Genomic DNA, 18,807 nt, shown 5'->3' with positions numbered 1-18,807 from the left:
TGACCACTTTATAATACCAAATGAGTAGCTCAGCGCGGAACAGGCGTACGTATTTAATGCCTTAAACAAAATTTTACTATTAAGATATGACCGATTAAGTTTAAGATATTAAGTTTATTATTAACTTTTAATAAACTATTAACTTACTCAACAATAGAATAATAAAAATTCAGGATTTTAATAAAAAATATAAGTGTATTACACCAACAAAATAATATTTGCCAGATATTGGAAAAAAAGAACCATAAAACCATCTCTGCTTCAATCAAAACCAAAATATTATTTAAAATATAAAGTGTTTACAGCTTAACTACCTTTAGGATATTTTCACCGAACTTAACGTAAAACATCTTACACGACTTCGAGGTAGATGATTATCGGAAAATAATAGACGCTATTCGGTTTTCCAGATGATGCATAAATTGTCTGATGAAAATAAAATGAATCACTCAAAGTATTGTCGATTTCTACTGATTAATTTTCTATATTTTAGTAAAAGTTTTGCGTAAATATTTTGCCAGGTACGTAAATTTACCGGGGAATACTAGTCATCACTACGAGCAATTTTGAAAAATTGTGCGTAGTGTTCAAATTAATAAAACAGGTAATTAAAAAATTAAAATCTTTAAAAATTTTCCGGAAAAAAAATAACTATGAGTTTATTTGAAATTAATTGTTTTAACAATAATGAAATATTAAGTTTATATGTAAGTTGATAAGATCAGTTTTTACTTCATATAAGGTGTATTAAAAGAAGCAGAAGGTCGAATAATTCGCGAGTTAAACGTCGGACCGAAAAACTGACAAACATGTGTTTAATATTTTTCACAAATCTAGGGGTGCAACTTTGAAATATTAAATGAAATCTGCTTCTACAAAACATTCTTAAAAGACTGTATTCAGTACCATAAAAATTAGTTTGCAGACTTCTAATCTGTATAAATTTTTCTGTAATTACAGCGCTTTTTATCGTGAGTCGAAAAAAATGCAGGTAAAACTTGTTTAATTTTTCGGGTAGAATCCTAATTTGCAATAATAAATTGGAGTTCCTATTTAAGATATCAAAGTTGCACCCTGCCATACACTCAGGCGTTGGGAGTGCGGGATCGTGTTTGGTGCCATTTGATAGATTTTAAAATTAACATGTTTTATTGGTTTTTCATTTTGCACGTGTATTTCTCGAGATGTTAAACCCTTCTCATAATTTTCCTAGGGTATCACGATAAATCTTTTTTTTCTTTTGTTGTCTTTTGTTACTTTTACTAAAAAACTCAGATAGGCCCAAAAAACAGAACGAGGCTAAAAACTAACAAAACCGTCAACCCAGCGATAAAAAAAGGCCAATTAATCAATTCACTAGGTTAGACTAAAGCTACTAGAACATCAAAAGCAGGCATGGGAAGAGTATACATAACTGTGCAAAAAATCCCATGGAACGATAAAAAAACCAATCCCTTCCTTACACGAAGATCAATATATAATATATTCAATTAATCAAAAAGCAAAAACCCTCGAAAGAAAATGTATGTTTAAATAACAATTCGAGTACGAAATTTTATAGACTAAGTGGCAGAAACTCACAAAGAACTGACTAATAAGCAAGAACAATCAGAAATAGCACACAAAACATCTCAAGAACTTTAGGAAATAATTCATAACAAATTAACAAGAAAGATACCGGGATCAGACCAAATAACAAATAGAGCCCTAAAATATATCCCAACAAAATCAGTAGTAAGCTTAACAATTTTAATCAACCCCATGTTGATTATAAAAATGGCTCATGTGATGATTATTCTAAAACTAAGAAAGGACACAATTTTGTAACAAAATAATAGGCCGGTCAGCAGCCTGCTATCAGCCGTAACCAATATTTCTGAACAATAATACTAAACAGATTAAAAGGATAGACAAAAAGACTACGCGTATTTCCAGAAATGTAACTTGGATTCAGAGCCACATTCCTGTAAATTACAAATAGTGAGACTAACTGAATATATCTCCGAAGAATTTAACAACAATCGATGTTCAGGAACAGTATTTCTCTACGTTAGAGAAGCATTCGATAAATTGTGGAACGAGAGGCTAATATACAAGATAATCAATTAGGGATACCTTAAATAAATGACTAAACTGGTAACAATACTTGCCTGGATGCCAAGTGAGGGATCAAAAGAGAAACTGGAAATCAAGGTGCAAGTATGTTCACCTTGCAAACAGGCGCTTAGGTGTTTTGAAGGACACAACTGTGAGCTTAGGACGTGGGTCTATAGATCTGGGATGAAGGTATCCCATAAAAAAAATGGGGAATTGAAACGTACAAATGAAAATGACAACATTTGGTACTAAGAGAAAAGGGAAAAATCAAGAGCGCCACCTAGTCCTTTGTCGAGTGGCGAGGAAATCCCGGCATTGGCCTATGAGAAGATTGGTTTAAGAAAGATTCTAAAAAAATGTCAGATAGGCTACACTTTTCAAAAAATCAAAATACATACATAGTCAAAAAGAAGGACTAGCAAACACACTTATATTTTCGCTCTGCATTCCTGTCAGATTTGCCTTCTTATTAGTTACCAGAAGAAAGAAAGATTATGAGAGAGTATTAAACAAATAATTGCTAGAAATTAACAATTTTTTAGTTCTTAAAAGTTCAGCCAGTTAAAATTATTATAGAAGGTCATCACATTAGCAAAGCAAACATAAATCAAACAAGGCAAATAGAAAAAAAAAACAAAAAATGTAAATTTAGACAAATCAGGTTTTAAGTAATTACTATTTTAATGGAAATAAGCCACAATGGAAGTTTAAAATTAGTTTATTGCCATTATAATTTCCACTTCGGAAATCGTTCTTGGTGAAAAATTCTTCTAATAATAGTTCATTCGAATAAATGAAATCAACTTTAATCATCGAATTTTAATTCTCTAAAAAAATTCTAAATCTAATTGTCAAATTTGCTACCCAGAAGGCCAGAAATATTAGTATATACAATTAGTAAATTTATCCATTTCATATATATATATATATATATATATATATATATATATATATATATATATATAATATTTATATCTTTATGTTTATAAGAGTAATCTGTGCGTTTTAAAAGACTGTTTAAATTTTTTTACTTTCAAATAACACCAATTTTAGGGGTATGTGGTATATCTCTCACATTTATGCTGGCTACGCCTTTATTTTCATGTTTTGGTTATTTGCCTTCTTCAATCAATCTCTGTACTCTGTACCATATTAGAACTTCATCCAATTAAACAATACCCATCCGTCCAGTGCACTATCGTAGGAGTCAAATGACTCACGGACCTACTTATCTTGTTTATTCATCTGCCATTAACCATCGCAATTATTCCACCAACCAACTATAAAATTTCAAGGTAACGAATTACCTCGTACGTATTTGGTGTCATTCGATTTGTATTCTCTCGGATTTCGTTGATGAAATTAATATTTTTTATCCGTTCATAACAGAATCCATTAATAGGAGATCAATACGATGTAATTGCAGTTTTAATCGAGTGATTGAGTGACGAAAGTGGCCATGAAACCGTGGGTAAGTCAAGTTTACAGTCTCAGTAATGTCTGGCTTATTGTTTACTTGATAAAAATTGCATTCACAGTCATTATTTCCGAATATTTTATTCATTATTTGTTATTAGAACAGTTATTGTATTCTATAAATATTTCAATTATTTTAGTATTTAATTACGATTGCTACTCTAATTGGAAATTGGAATAGCTAATCACAAAAAACAACAAGCCATCAGTTTTAGTTTATTAACCAAATTGGGAACATACAAAGTGCACCGAGGGGAAATGTTTCTTTAATAATTGCGGACGTCTTTATATTTTGTTATATACAAGGTGTTTCATTAACAATTTGAAATATTTTAAGTGTGGATTTCTGGGCTCAAAATATTACGATTTAACCCAAATCTCTTAACTTAGTAAACTGTGGCTCCTTACTGTGGAGTTATTATTAATAATATTTTATTTAAAAACACAGTACTTTAAAACTGTTTATACTGTGTTTTTAAAAACACAGTACTATCTATTAACCAAAGTTCGAACCCACATTCGTCAAACTACCGATAATGCATATATCTACAATAACCAGGTAATCCACAGTGCGGGTTAGATTGTTATTGAAAAATTTTCAATAGGTAGGTATATGTGTAAACATAAACTACAATAATTCTCTTTCAAAACAAAACACGTTGTACGTCGGTTACAGTTTTCAAAAACATTTATAAAGTGGTTCCTTTAATAGACAAGGTATGCATAATAATATTTTTTAAACTATTACTCCGTAGGGTTTGCAAAAAGTAAATTACACAAAAAATTCTGTAAAAATAAATTAAACATAACCTCTCAAAATGTTTATCATTAGTATCAATATTTATATTGGCAAAAAAAGCAATTGGCAATAAAATAAACCAATTATTTTATTGGGACAAATTGGCTATAGATCTCAGTAATCTTCTGTTCTATATGATGTAGTTTACTATTTACACAAAAAAACTTAGCGGTTGATACCCTGGTCCTATAGAACGTGATGGGTTACGCCGTTGTTGCTTATTGCTGCATTATACACTGAGGTAAAAACTAAAACAAATTAAGTTAATTGCGTTATACATTACGTGCCTTTTTATACTTATTAATAACATTAATAACATTTCCTGTCTTTACAGGAACAGGATGAGCACATCCAGAACAGAATTGTTACTAAAATTGGGGCTTCAAAAATTTCAAGTACAACAAAACGAAAGTCAGAATACCAACGATACCTTGAGTACTCTGAATTCTTTGGAAGAACCATGTTTACTAAGTGGTTCTTCTGATTAAATACCTTTGCCTGAATTAGAGCAAATGACATCTGCCGAACAAATAAATCTCAGTTCTTTCCACAGCAACGTTTCCATATGTAACTCTGGTGTTTTTGGTGAGTCTGATATTGATGAATCGTATCAGTCATCTAGCAGTGAATTTATAACCGACCCAGAAGAGCCAGAAAATACGGATTCAGCCGAAGAAGTTTTTTGTCCAGCAACCACAGAAAAAACAAAAGTTGACTTAAATTCGACAGAAAATAAAGGCAAAAAAAAACGTGGAAGAAAAAGAAAGATAACCACGGAATCAAGACAGGATAGAAAAAATTTGGCGAATTCTAACAAAGAGTACATTTCGGCCAGAAACAAAACAGGTATACCTAAAGTATTTAAGGGACAGTATTCATGTACATGGGTCAGAAAGTGCACTAAACGTGTAAGTATCGAAATAAGAAGACGATTATTTGAAAAATTTTGTACCATAGGGACTTTTGAGGGACGATGTGCAATACTTGGTAGGTGCGTTAAAGAAATTGCAAAAAAGAGATTCTATACAAGATATCCGGATTCAAGGATCTATTACATAAATTACATTAAAGTGTGTAAGTCCTTGTTTGTAAATACCCTTTAAATTAACGATAATCGAATTCGACTGGCTGTGAGTCAGTTACAAAATAATGTTACACTTGATAATAGGGAACTAAAGAGCCTCGGACGAAAATCCATAGATGAACGAAGAATTATAAAAATTAAGCAGCATATATCTTTATTTCCCAAGGACGTCTCAAACTATTGTCGCAATAAGACAGACTCCAAGTTTTTAAATCCAGAACTAAATTTGACCAAAATGTACAAACTTTATAAAGAAACGACCGACGAGCCAGTCAATCTTACAAAATAAAAAAGGTATTCGATTAGAATTTCAATTTAAGGTTTAAAAAATCTCAAAGATACTTGCCGCTTGTGCAATATATTCACTGCTAAAATTCGTAGTATAAAACAAAATGGAGAAAGAACAGACCTGAAAGCAGATCACAAGAGACATCTTGACATTGCGGGAGAGCTAAGACAACAAATAAACGATGATCTAAAAGCTGAAAAAGAAGATGACATATTGGAAACGTTGACTTGTAATCTACAAAAAACACACCCCATACCTAAGTTGCCGACTGGAATCGTTTATTATAAACCGCAACTCAATCTGTTTAATCTCGGTATAAATGTTGGTAGTACAGGAAAATGTGTTTTAATATATGGCTGGAACACGAAGCTGCCAGAGGCACAAAAGTGGTTGGTTCGTGCTTGCGTAAATACACGAACATGTACGTGCTTCCATTAAAAAAATTATATTGGTCCGATTCCTGTGGAGGTCAAAATATAAGTATTAAACTTGTCTTAATACTTGTACATATACTACAGAATCATACCTCCCTCGAAACGATTTTATTAAACTTTTTACTTTCTAGGCACAGTTTTTTACCCAACGACCAACATTTTGGAGACGTTGAGTACTCCCTAAAAACACAACAAAGATTATACTCAGATACTGACTACATGTTCATCATAAAATCTTGTCGAAGAAAACAGAAGTTTATCGTAAACCGTATCGTAGCTAATGATATTGTATCAGTTGAGGAGTTAGAGAGGTCGATTACAAATCGCAAGATCGACTCAAGTAATAAACAGCATATTAGTTGGATAAAAACTCCCGTTGTAAGAATGAACAAGCACGAACCCAAAACTTCATACATTAAAAATCACGTTAGATATTCTTCCTTTCCAGCAGCAAACATCAAAAAGACAGGAAAGGGCAGAAAACCTTTAATTGGAAACATATAACTACCTCCACCGTGGCCAAATGGTAGACAGCTTTCTCCTGAAAAAAATAAAAGACCTGAAAGACATCTTACTTTAGTACCTACAGATGCAAAAGGCTTTTATAATTTCTTAGACAAAGTCGGAAGTGAAAATTTCGTACACGATGTAGAAGGACATGGACAAATGCCAGATTTTGCTGTTGATGAGGAGCAATATGACGTTGTAGATGAATAATAACAATTATTTATTTATTTTATTTATTATTGTAACTACTTTTTCTCAATAAAAATGGTTTATGATTAAGTTTTGTATCAAATTGTATTATAAACTATTTTAACACAATTAACTATGATCACTTACTCAATTTTGCAACAATCAATGTAACCCAGTATTTATTGTTTTTTATATAAATAATTAAAAGGTTATTGTTTTATTTTGATATTTTCCGTTTATTTGTATTGTCAAATTTACAGTCAGACATATTAAAAAAAATCTCAAAAAGTGAATTTTCTATGATAACGAAATACAAAAAGCTAATTATCTCAGAACAACATGCCGGTGGCTTACACCATTGTTGCAGAACATGATCCAAATATGATACTGTTAATTTCTACACAAAGTAACTCAATGTTATTTGGTTTACAGAACTAAGATTATAACATCGATAAAAAAATATTTAAAACAAAGTCAAACACAGATAAAGGAAAAATTCTAAAATTATATACTTAAAAAAAATAAAAATGCCATGAACAATAAAAAAGATATTGCAGCTCTAAATAAAGTATATTTTAATCTTATCTAATAATCATAATTAAAACACCATATCTATTTTCATATCCAGTGAAAAACCAATCCACCTGATTATATCAATATAAAACTGTTAAAATGAGCCAATTAAACCAGTGGCGCACCCAGAATTTGTCTGAGGGGGGGGGGGGGTTTTGAAATTTTTTTATCCTACCTCCATTTTGAGTCCCTAAAATTTGGGTTTTAATTTAATTTAAAATACTAAAGATAGCAGGGCCAAAGATTCAGGTATCTATTATCCTGCCTACCAACTAAAACCACCCTCTCTTACTTGTACACAGTTGACTGTCGCACGTACCGTACTCCGAAAGTGGGATGGCCGCTGTAAGGCTGACGACATTTTTGGAACACTCCCTTCTCTTATCTAGATCTTATCTATTGTTCTGAAGCTATTTTCCTGTGGCATTTTAAAGTAATTACTATTTTAATGGGAATAAGCCACAATTAAAGGTTAAAATAAGTTTATTGACGTTTGACATTAATCCAACTTGTAATAACAATACATTTTGGAGACGGCTATCCACGTATTCCTGTTCTCCGCCAATCCTCCCGGTCCAAGGCATACTCCTCCTCCAAACCTCTCGATTCCATGCGTCGAGGTCTACCTCTTTTTCTTCTTCCAGGGGGCTTCCATTTGTGAATTTTTTGGGCCAACGTTCGTCAGACATTCTCAATAGGTATCCAAACTATTTTGAACCTCTTCTTTCTATTCTGTCAATGACCGTTTCTGTAACATTCATGCTATTTATTATAGATTCGTTAGTCTTCCTTTCCTGCCTTAATGGTCTAGCACTTCTCCTCAAATAATCCATTTCAACTGTCAACAATCTTCTCTTCAGGTTTGTATTAATTGTCCATACTTCAGAGTCATAACAAAGAACTGATTCAACCATGATTTGCCCTATTCTTTGTTTGTTTCTCTTGGAAATGTTGTGATCCCACCATAAGGAGTTAGACATCCTACAATTTTACGTCCCTGATTAATTCGGTGTTTAATTTCGGTTTCTCCCAAGCCGTTCTTAGCAATGAGTGCACCTAAATATTTAAATTTTTCCACTTGTTTGATTTTCACGTCTTCGTCTATCAACACTTCCAACCTTGCATCTGAATTGATAACTAAATATTTTGTTTTCTTCATGCTAACTTGTAACCCCTATTTTAAATATTCTCTGTATAGACGCTTTATCATTAATTCTAGATCATAAGAATCTTGAGCTAGGACGACTTGGTCATCCGCAAAGTTCAGGGAGAACAGTACGTTATTTTCTATGGGGCATTCCCTGGCAGTGGTTTTTCCAATTTTACAGGGCTGCCTCAATATATAAATTAAACAGTAAGGGTGACATACTGCATCTTTGTTTTAGTCCTTTAGTTACTTTTATTGGCTCTAATAGTCTATATCCGATTTTTAGGTAAGTACTGTTATCCCTGTATACTTCTATGATAATTCCTAAAAGGTATGGACTAATGTCGAGTTGTTGTAAAGCTTGCCACAATTTAAGTCTTGGAACTGTATCATACGCCTTTTCTAGGTCGATGAAGGCTAGATGTACATCAGTACCAACCGCTATTCTTTTTTCTATTAATTGTTGGAGTATAAACAAGTTATCAGTGCAAGATCAAAGATCAAAAATTCAAACGTCAATAAACTTATTTTAACTTTCAATTGCGACTTATTCCCATTAAACTAGTAATTAGATCTTATCTCTGTCGTTGGCCCGGTTGGTGTTTCTCTTCTTTTTCTTTCTTTTTAATGACTGCTCGGATGTAATTGTAAATACTATTCCATCCCTTCGTATTTCCCGTCATCTCACCATCATCTCTCTTACAGTCACAGGGTTCATACCTATTTCTTTATACATTCTGTTTCTTTCCACTGTACATCTATTACACTCCAGCTTTGTGTGACTAACAATGTGGGAATATTCACAGTATAGGCATTTATCTGTATCTGTCTTTCTGAACCTATGAAGATATGCCCTAAAACAGACAATCTACCCAGTCCCTTGGGCTCGGAATCAGCATCTTGGTCTACTGGGTAACATCTTCCTTGTTGTTCCACTCTTCTTGCCATCTTTCCATTGATCTTTCTCTTTCTTTTTTTTATAGCTGTTGCCAAATGCTTTCTTCTCACATAGAGATGTCTCTTTTCTACTGCTAACACATGCAGAGGAACACAACCCGTGATAGTCCACAAGGCCGCCGCAGATACAGTCCTGTAGGCCCATGCTACTCGCAATAGACTCGTTCTGTCTACTTTTTCATAAGCCTAATAGTAGGTATCTATATCTAAATATAATGAAAAAATTATTAATTATTGTGTATTTATAAAATATTTATTGTGTTCTACATATTTAAAGTGGTAATTTAATTATTCAATTAGCGTTTTGGATTTGTTATATTCTGTGTAAAATACAAGTTACATTTTCCTACTATTCTTTATATATTGTTTACTTAATATGCCCTGGGGGGGTTAACCCCCAAAACCCTCCCTGGGTGCGCCACAGAATTAAACAAAAACTATGTGATTTACAATCTTTTAAAATCTAAAATATTTTTCATTATTATAGTGTGATGTTCTGTGAATATCGTATATATTATTATATGTATACATATTATACGTACGTGTAATGCTGGTTTATTGTCTAATAGTTTTTAAAATCGTGTTATGAAAATATGAATTTTTGTTATAAAGTAAGTTTTTACAAACTTCTAAAAAGTATCACTGTCTTTATATATAACAATTTTAGATCAATAGCTTAATGGTCAAAACTAATGACCGAAACATCCTATAATGAAATGTAATAAAATATTTTACAATAAATTTAAATAATTAGGAAAACCTAAAATCCAAAGAATAAAGTAAAATATGTGTAAAGGGAGGATAAGAAATTTAAAATCATTTAATGTATATACTAGGACAATTCGATAAGTACTTACTTAGACTACAAAAGAAACATTTTGGAGAAGTGGCGATTTATCTATCAGCATAGTCTCCTTTTAGCTCGATTCACTTGACCCAGCTATGCTCCAACTTCTTATACATCTTCTTGAGGTCCGCAAAGTAGGCGGCGATCCACATTCGACATAGCCCAATTCAACCAATTTGGCCATGGCGATGCGGAGGTGTTAGCAGGTGCGTTGTCATAGTGGAAGAAAAGTTATTTTTTTTGCCAAATTGGGCCGTTTTTCTGCAATTCGGCGTCGAATCGGCCCAACAGTTTAGATTGCCGTATGCCCTGCGGCCGTTCTACCTTTTTGCAGGTAGTCGATGTAGATCACACCTTTTAAGTCCCGGAAAACGATGGACATCACCTTTCAGGCCGATAGGACAATGTTCTCCTTCTTCGACGAGAAGTCTACAGACGTGGCAGAGGGAATGGACAGCTGACGTCGGGAAGGCGGCCTGGACGAGACCCCTGATTCCGGATGTGGTGAGGTGGTACGAATGCCGGCATCGGCGCGTCAACTACTACTTCACACAGTTCTTGACAGGACATGAATCGTTTAGGAAATTTACTCGCCGTATAGGGAAGACCGCAGACGATCTATGTCCCGAGTGTGGAGTGGTGGATGACGCTCAGCATGTTGTGTTCGTGTGCCCTGTATATCATGCAGGGCGTACCGAGCTAGAGCTGGGTCTTGGATCCCGTCTAGGCGAGCCTCACGAGTTAATCGATAAAGTTGTCGATAGCAAGAGAGACTTCGACCTGGTCATTGCTTTTGTTACCAAGACAATCAAACGCAAAGAGGAAAAAGAGAGGCGTCTGCAAGCGGGATGACCGATTGTCACTATTTATTTTTAAACTTGTTTGTGTCATGTAAGGCAGTCAGCGGGGGAGGACCCTTTACATCCAAACTACCTTGACTGCCCTTATTTTATTTTATTTTTTATTTATTCTGTTTTATCTATTTATTTATTTATTTACCAATTTTATTTATACAACATTTTACCGCTTATACTCTAATTTTATTTAACTGTGGTGCATGTCTTAAGAGACATTCAGTAAGGGAAGGACTTTTACATCCGACTCAGACTGAGTGACTCTTGTGTTGCTTGTTTTGTTTTTGTTTTGATATATGTTTTCCTTGTTCTACCCGTGTCCATCCTGGGGCAGTTTAGCAGGAGAGAACCTTTTACATCCAAACTAAGCCGACTGTCTCCGTGTTTTAAATCTTGAGTTTTGAATGAATGTGTGTATTGAATGAATGAATTGATGAAAATAAGAATGTTTGGCGTTACTCGTAATTACCAACCGGTTCTGTCTTGCTAGTTCCATCATGGAGGGAGGGCAGCCCGGTAGCCTGACCCGCGAATGAGTTGCGCCGAGTCTGCCGCAAGGCTTTTGCGGAGCGGAGAGGATAGGTGGCCGCCAAACCAATGGAATGCACGCGAAAAGTGCCAGAGGGAATTAAGAGTAAGGTCGGCGGGTCAGACATGCACGCTAAGCGCGCTTCCAGACCCGTCGGCTGAAGGAAGAGGGGGTGAATTTAGTCGGTAGGCGGGCTCGGCACGCGGTGTAGTGTGCCGGACTGAATCCGACACACTTGGGACACCTTCCCAGACGGTCTTTTTGAAGATTCTCACCTCCCCAAAAAAAAGGAGAAGAAGGGGTTGATATTTTGTAGCAAATGATGCTATATCTCTATAGCATTCTTCTTCTTACGATGCCTATCCGTTCCGGATGTTGGCGATCAACATGGCTACCCTAACTTTGCTTGCTGCTATTCTGAATAGTCCGGTTTTCGATGTATTAAACCACTTTCTCAGGTTTTGAAGCCAAGATATTCTTCTTCTCCCTGGTCCTCTCTTTTCAAATACCTTGCCCTGAAGAATGAGTTGCAACAAGCTGTATCTCTGTTCATTCCTCATAACATGGCCAAGATATTCTAGTTTCCGCTCTTTGATGGTGTTAATAATCTCGTATTCCTTGCCTATTCTACGTAGGCCCTCAACATTAGTCACACGATCCACGCATGAAATTCTTAAAATACGTCTGTAACACAACATCTCGAATGCCTCGAGTTTTCTTAAAGAAGCTTCGGAAAGTGTCCAGGCCTCTACTCCGTATAATAACGTAGAAAATACATAGCATCTAATGAGAGAGATTTTGGTAGCAAGTGGTAAATCGTGACTTCTGAAAAGAGACTTCATCATCATGAACGCCGATCTCGCTTTTCCTATGCGTTGTTTTATTTCACTGGAGTGATCCCATTGGCTGTTAATGTTGGTACCAAGGTATGTGTAGCTGTCCACTCTGTCAATTGGATGTTGGTTAACCAAAAGCTGTGTATTTAATATTTCGCGCTTACTGACTACCATGTACTTTGTTTTCTTCGTATTAAGATCAAGTCCGTGTTCTCTACTTATATCTGATATACGCGACATTATTCTTTGCAAACCATCCAGACTATCTGCAAAAACTACTGCGTCGTCGGCATATCTAATGTTGTTTAGACGTATTCCGTTGACTAATACGCCTTCTTGTAGTTCGCCTAGCGCTTGCTCGAAGATATATTCAGAGTATATATTAAATAATACCGGGGAAAGAATGCATCCTTGACTCACTCGTCTATCTATGGAGACTGCCTCTGTCAATTGGTCATCCACTTTAATATTGGCTGTAAGCTCTATGGCATGATCTATCATATTTACTGTAAGTCCATTTGGTGATTTCCAGGCGCCTTTGTGTATATCTTTTCGCAAGTATAACTATAAAATCGCTTAAAAAAACTACTATAGAAAAAGAAGACATTTTTGAAATTAGAGCATCAAAAATATTTAAAATTGGTTATTTATCAAGCACCAATTTTTTCATTTTGTTGGGCTGTGTTATCATTCCTGTTCCATACCGTGCTAGATAAACGTTTACTTTGTATTCCAGTTTTTCCTTTGATAGGACTTTCAGTTTTTTATTGGCACTTATTGAACATAAAATGAATTTATTTGTTTTGTTATGTAGTTGCAATCGTTGATTTAGCTGCAAATTCAGCTGTTAATTCATCTCTTGTGTTTTTATTTTGCTTTGTAAACCCATTTCGACATAATATTATGCCATTTTCCTTTTGTTCTGTTTACTGCCGAATACATAGGATTGATTGGAGGATTGCATTAACAATATGATTCATGTAATGTATGGCACGATGTATATTTCTTCCAAATAAAGACGTTTTGGCATGTTTTTAGAAGACATTATGTACTTAGAGACCAAACAAGCATCTGCGGTTGCTATTACTAGTTCTATTGATAGACTAAAATAACTGAATATCCTGAAATAAAAAGTAGAAATAATTCAAAAGTAAAATAATTTGAGTATTATACATCTTCAGGTATATAGTCGACTTCCGCTCATCCACTCAGTCGATACATTATTAATGTGAATCAAAACTTATTCTATAAACTATGTCTAATGTATTATTTTACTATTATGGATATGCAGAAATATAATATTCTATTGTTACAATGTAAAGTCACCAGGAAGGAAACATATTTTCCTACGAACCTCCAATGGTCGAATTCAAAATGTCGAGAATTCATGATGAACACGTGATTTCGTTTAGGTCCGTAATTTTGGATAACTAATTTCATTTTTTGTTTGCCAGATTATATCAAGGTGGTGGATTCACCTTTGGGCGTTCAATTTTTTATCCCCTACCCTAAGCCAAAATTAATTTAAATTTTATTTTTGACTATCTTTCGATAATTGAGATAAAAGAAATATACAGTTTTCAAATTTCGTGTTGTCTCCATACTAAACTAACTTCATAAGTGGCACTTATACTGAGTAACTAATAAATGAATGGCAGCGAAAGTGTTAATTGATGAAAAAATAAATAAAAAAATTCTAGGATAAGGTTAAAACATTGTTTCATTCATATAACGTAAATTTATTTCTGAGGGCCTACTAGTAATCACAAAGAGCTCCTCTTCGCCATCAAATTGACCTAAATACCGGTGAGAATTTTTAAAAACGGTCCGCAAATAGATCGCAGAACGGGAAGTTGATCACTTACTTGTATAATTCTATTTTTAACGCCAACACAACATTGCAATTGCGGCGTAACGAATGAGCCTACAAAGTGATATCAAACGCTAAAAATACCTGTAAAAAACGCAAAATTTGGAGTTTTGACAATAAAATCGCAAGTAAACATGTCGGAGGAGAACAAATGCCAAGTGTGTCAAAAACCAGCGGACCAGCGATGCGGTGGATGCCATTCTGTGCATTACTGTTGCAAAGAACATCAGAAGAACGACTGGAAGCAACATAAGAAGCACTGCAAACCCTTTAAGGTACTTCCTTGTTATGTTATTTAATATCTTATCCGCTTCTTTTAAACAAGCCGATTCATTCGATGAACATTTCTATTTTAAACTGATTAATGTGGTAATGTGCATTTTTAAGCGTTCGTGGGAATATCATTTAATAGTTTTCATGAAAGACAAGATTATTGTAGGATGATTTACATTCATAAATTGATTGATTCATTACATGAAATGAAATTAAGTTAAAATTGATTCTGACGTCATGAACTAACCTAACAAATTGTTATAACGCAACACAACAAACACTTTACTTACGTTGAAAATATGACAGTGATTCTAAAAATAAAACATCTTAGTTGGATGGAACTGTAATGTAATTGTTTTATGATTGTTTTGTTGTGTTTTAGTGTCTATTAATTGTATAATATGTATTAATTATATTAAGAGTTTACACTTTTATCAGTAATATTTTCATAATAAATTCTAATCTAATTTTTAAATTATTATTCATATAACATTTGGTTCGTTTCAAGATGAAGTTATTGGGAAGACGATTCCTCTGGATATGTTTGTAGATTACATTATGTGCTACTTTAAGGGCCAGCGAAGGTTATTCTGTTGATCTCCTTTCTTTTTTGTAGTGATGACTTCTTATCGCTTGGTATGCCTATATGATTTTTCAAGGGTCCGAATTAATCTCACCCGTCATGAGACGCTTGCAGTATAATATCCATATATAATATACATTATATGCATACCATTTTTTAGAATATAATGATAATTAAAATGAAGTAATCAAACATACATACAACATAATATTGAAAATGTAAATAATGAATAAATTCTATATTAAATTTAACAAATTTTGAAAATTACTAAGATCAGTAATCAAAAAATTTTTATATAAAAAAATTAAGATTTTTAAAATTTTAACGAACCTAAATAAAATACGAAGAACTCATGTTTGTTTTTAAGTCCTGATTTTTTTAAATCTAAAAAATTGTATGTTTTGTTAACCTTAATAAGGCATTTTATCGGGCCAAATTAAAGGACGTTATCGGCGTATTGTACGCAAGAGAGATCATCATCATCATATTTGGCTAGACAATCCTCTATGAATACTGACCTGCTTTAAGATTAAATCTTAATCCTTCTGATCTTTAGTATCCCTAAGTCGACCTCTGCTTCTTCTTCCTATAGGTGTTCCTATCGTTAGCTTTTTAGCGATCATGTTGTCAGGCGTTCGTATTATGCGTCCGGCCCATCTAAGTCGCTTTGTTTTAATGAACATTACGATATCTGGTACATTAAATAGTTGGTATAATTTGAAATTAAATATTTTGCACCACTGCTCTTAATCGTTTATAGCTCCAAATATTCTGCAGAGTACCTTACGCTCGAATATTTCCAGAAGTCTTTCATTCTTCTGCGTTAGAGTCCATGTTCCCGCCCCGTATGTGAGGACCGGCCTCAGCAGTATTTTGTAATGATTTTAGTTTTTCTTTGGATATTTCTTAAGTTGAATTGTTTTTGGAATCCATAGTATGCCTAATTTGTAAGGTTTATACTACTACTACTCGTCGGTTTATAACGTTCTCCGCCATTTTCCGACGTCCAATCGCCACTTAGTCCGGTTATTCCATAGGTCTTCTTCTATGACCCTCTCTCAGTTCTTTATTTATTTCTTCGCTTCAACTTTTTCTCGGTCTACCTCGTTTTCTCTTTCCTTCTGGTTGCCATTTTAATATTTTGTAAAGTCTTTTATTTATTTATAATTATTTATATTTGGTTGTGAATTCTTTAATTTATAATGTCTTTAATAATTTATTATATTGTTCTTATCTTAATTCATTAAAAAGCACAATAATTTATATCAATTTATTTAACGAATAATACACATAATTTATATAGGCGAACGTAACATTTAAATCGCGAGCGCGTCTTCAAAATCAACTGTCTCCTTCAATGAAAAATCCATTATTATATATGAAAACACAACTGGCCTAGAATTCAGGAGAATCCCTTTGATTTATACTAGAAGGTAAATCTGGGTCATCGTCTGACCGGTTTTCTTTCTGCCAGCTGGTAGAATTATCTCGTACAATCTACAACATATTAGTGAATAAAAAAACATGTTTACAGGTTTTTAAATATGACTCATATTTTTACGTAACAATTTCTTTTGGTATTCGTTGTTCATCCATTCGTTGTATGTATCCGAACCAGATAAGTTGTTTTGTTGTTAGGTCATCTGTGATTGTTCGTTTGATTCCCATTATTTCTCTAATGCGTTCGTTGCTAATCCTTCCTCTTCTAGATCTTCCTGCAGCTCTTCTCCAAAAATCCATTTCCGTCGCTCTCAGCGTTGCCAGTGTTCTTTTTTTCAGTGGCCATATATCCTCTTTTTATTTTCTTTGCTGATGGATTGGTCCCATAAAATGCTGTGTAACATTGTAATGGCTTTTCTCCCTGACGTATTTCTCTCTCTTATGGCTTTGTCTAATATTCCATCTTGTACAATAGTGATACCTAGACATTTGTAGTCACAGCAGTGCTTTATTGTGGTTTCATCGTCTAATATGAGACCTTTTTGTTCTACTTCAATGCACAGGTATTCGGTTTTCTTTTAATTTACTTCTAGACCCCACATATCATACTCTTCAATTAATTTTCGTGCCGTATAGTTTAAATCGTCATAATCTTGAGCCATTACTACTTGATCGTCTGCAAAGTTGAGCGTATATACCATAGTGTTGGTGAGCGGTATCCCCATTCTCCTGCATTTTTGTTTTCATCTTTTTAAAGCACTTTCGAGGTATATTTTAAATAAAGTGGGGGACAGACAATATCCTTGCTTTAATCCTTTTGATGTTATAAATCCTGTTGTTATTTGTGTCCCTGCTTTTATTTTTGTTATTGGTTGGTTATATAGCACTTTGACAGCTTTTATTAATTCTATATTAATATTCGTGCTTTCCATTGATTGCCACAGCTTCTTCAGTGGAACGCTGTCGTAGGCTTTCCGTAAGTCGACGAACAACATATGAATCTCTTGATTTCGTGCCATATTTTTTTCTATTATCTAGGTTAAGGAGAAAATATGGTCAATAGTGAATCGACCCGTATGAAATCCTGCTTGTTCTTCTGCTTGATAATCTAGGTATTCTCTCTCGATTTGGTTCTTTAAAACCTCTCCATATATTCGACTCATAGATCCGGTTACAACTATTCCTCGATAATTTTCACAATTATTTTTATCACCCTTTTTATGTATAGTACTGAGTATGATATCTTCCATTCCGTAGGGATTTCGCTTGTGTTTATGCATTCTTGAAATAGTTGTCGAAGACATTCATACAATTTGTTCGTTCCGTACTTAAACAATTTTTCGAGTATATCCCCTGGTCCGGGTACTTTGTTCCTCTTCAGCTCTTTTGCTCATTTCCTCTGTTGTTAATCTTATTGGCGAGCCGACTATTGAAATTCTATCTTGGTTTTGACTTTTTTGTTCTTAAAATTCGACTCTATTCTCTACCAAAAGTCCTTTGAAATACTCTTCCCAGTCTTCCGGTTTTATGCTCTGTATTACTTCTTTATTCTTTTCTTTTCTCAATTTTTTTATCAGTTTTCACCTTTCTGTGCTGACGGTTCCTCCTAGATAAGTATTTATTCGTTGGCAGTTTCTTTCCCAAGACGCGTTCTTCTTCTTTATATTTTATTTTGTCTTGATTTGTAATGATTTGGAGCTTAAATATTGTTGGTATAGTTGTCTTTTACATTTTATTTCTTACTTTATTTCGGTATCCCACCAGTATGGTTTGTTTACCTTGAGTTGTATGTAGTATCCCATTGCTTCAAATGCTGCTTCGTGTAAACATTTTTTTATATGTTCATATACCTGGTCGATATTCTTAGGTGCGGGAATTTGTAGCTTCTCATCTAATCTATTTTTGAATAAGTCTTGGGTACTTTCTTCATCTAGGTTTTTGATGTTGTATCTTCGTTCCGGTATCTTTTTTGCCTTGTTTATGTCTATATGTGTTTCTCTCCATTATCTTCGGATTGGGAAGT

At 33.9% G+C, this 18,807-nt stretch overlaps 1 protein-coding gene across 3 annotated transcripts in view; it reads left to right on the top strand.

Moving 5' to 3' along the window:
• Positions 1 to 3,392: 3,392 nt before the first annotated feature.
• SmydA-1 (SET and MYND domain containing, arthropod-specific, member 1) overlaps positions 3,393 to 18,807 on the top strand; it is a 68,836-nt gene continuing 53,421 nt past the window's right edge. Inside the window, exon 1 of one of the 3 annotated variants that reach the window (XM_072544263.1) lies at positions 3,393 to 3,568. In XM_072544263.1, coding sequence (XP_072400364.1) covers positions 3,557 to 3,568 — 12 coding nt within the window. In that variant the 5' untranslated portion in view covers positions 3,393 to 3,556. Of the gene's footprint in view, positions 3,569 to 10,045; positions 10,164 to 14,481; positions 14,764 to 18,807 lie in introns of those variants that run through there. The other 2 variants (XM_072544260.1, XM_072544258.1) reach the window with 2 other exon arrangements.

Source organism: Diabrotica undecimpunctata, chromosome 1, assembly GCF_040954645.1.
Source record: "Diabrotica undecimpunctata isolate CICGRU chromosome 1, icDiaUnde3, whole genome shotgun sequence".
In the NCBI taxonomy this organism is placed as follows: domain Eukaryota; kingdom Metazoa; phylum Arthropoda; class Insecta; order Coleoptera; family Chrysomelidae; genus Diabrotica; species Diabrotica undecimpunctata.
The sequence above is the reverse complement of the archived record's forward strand: the minus strand, read 5'-3'. Positions and strand labels throughout refer to the sequence as shown.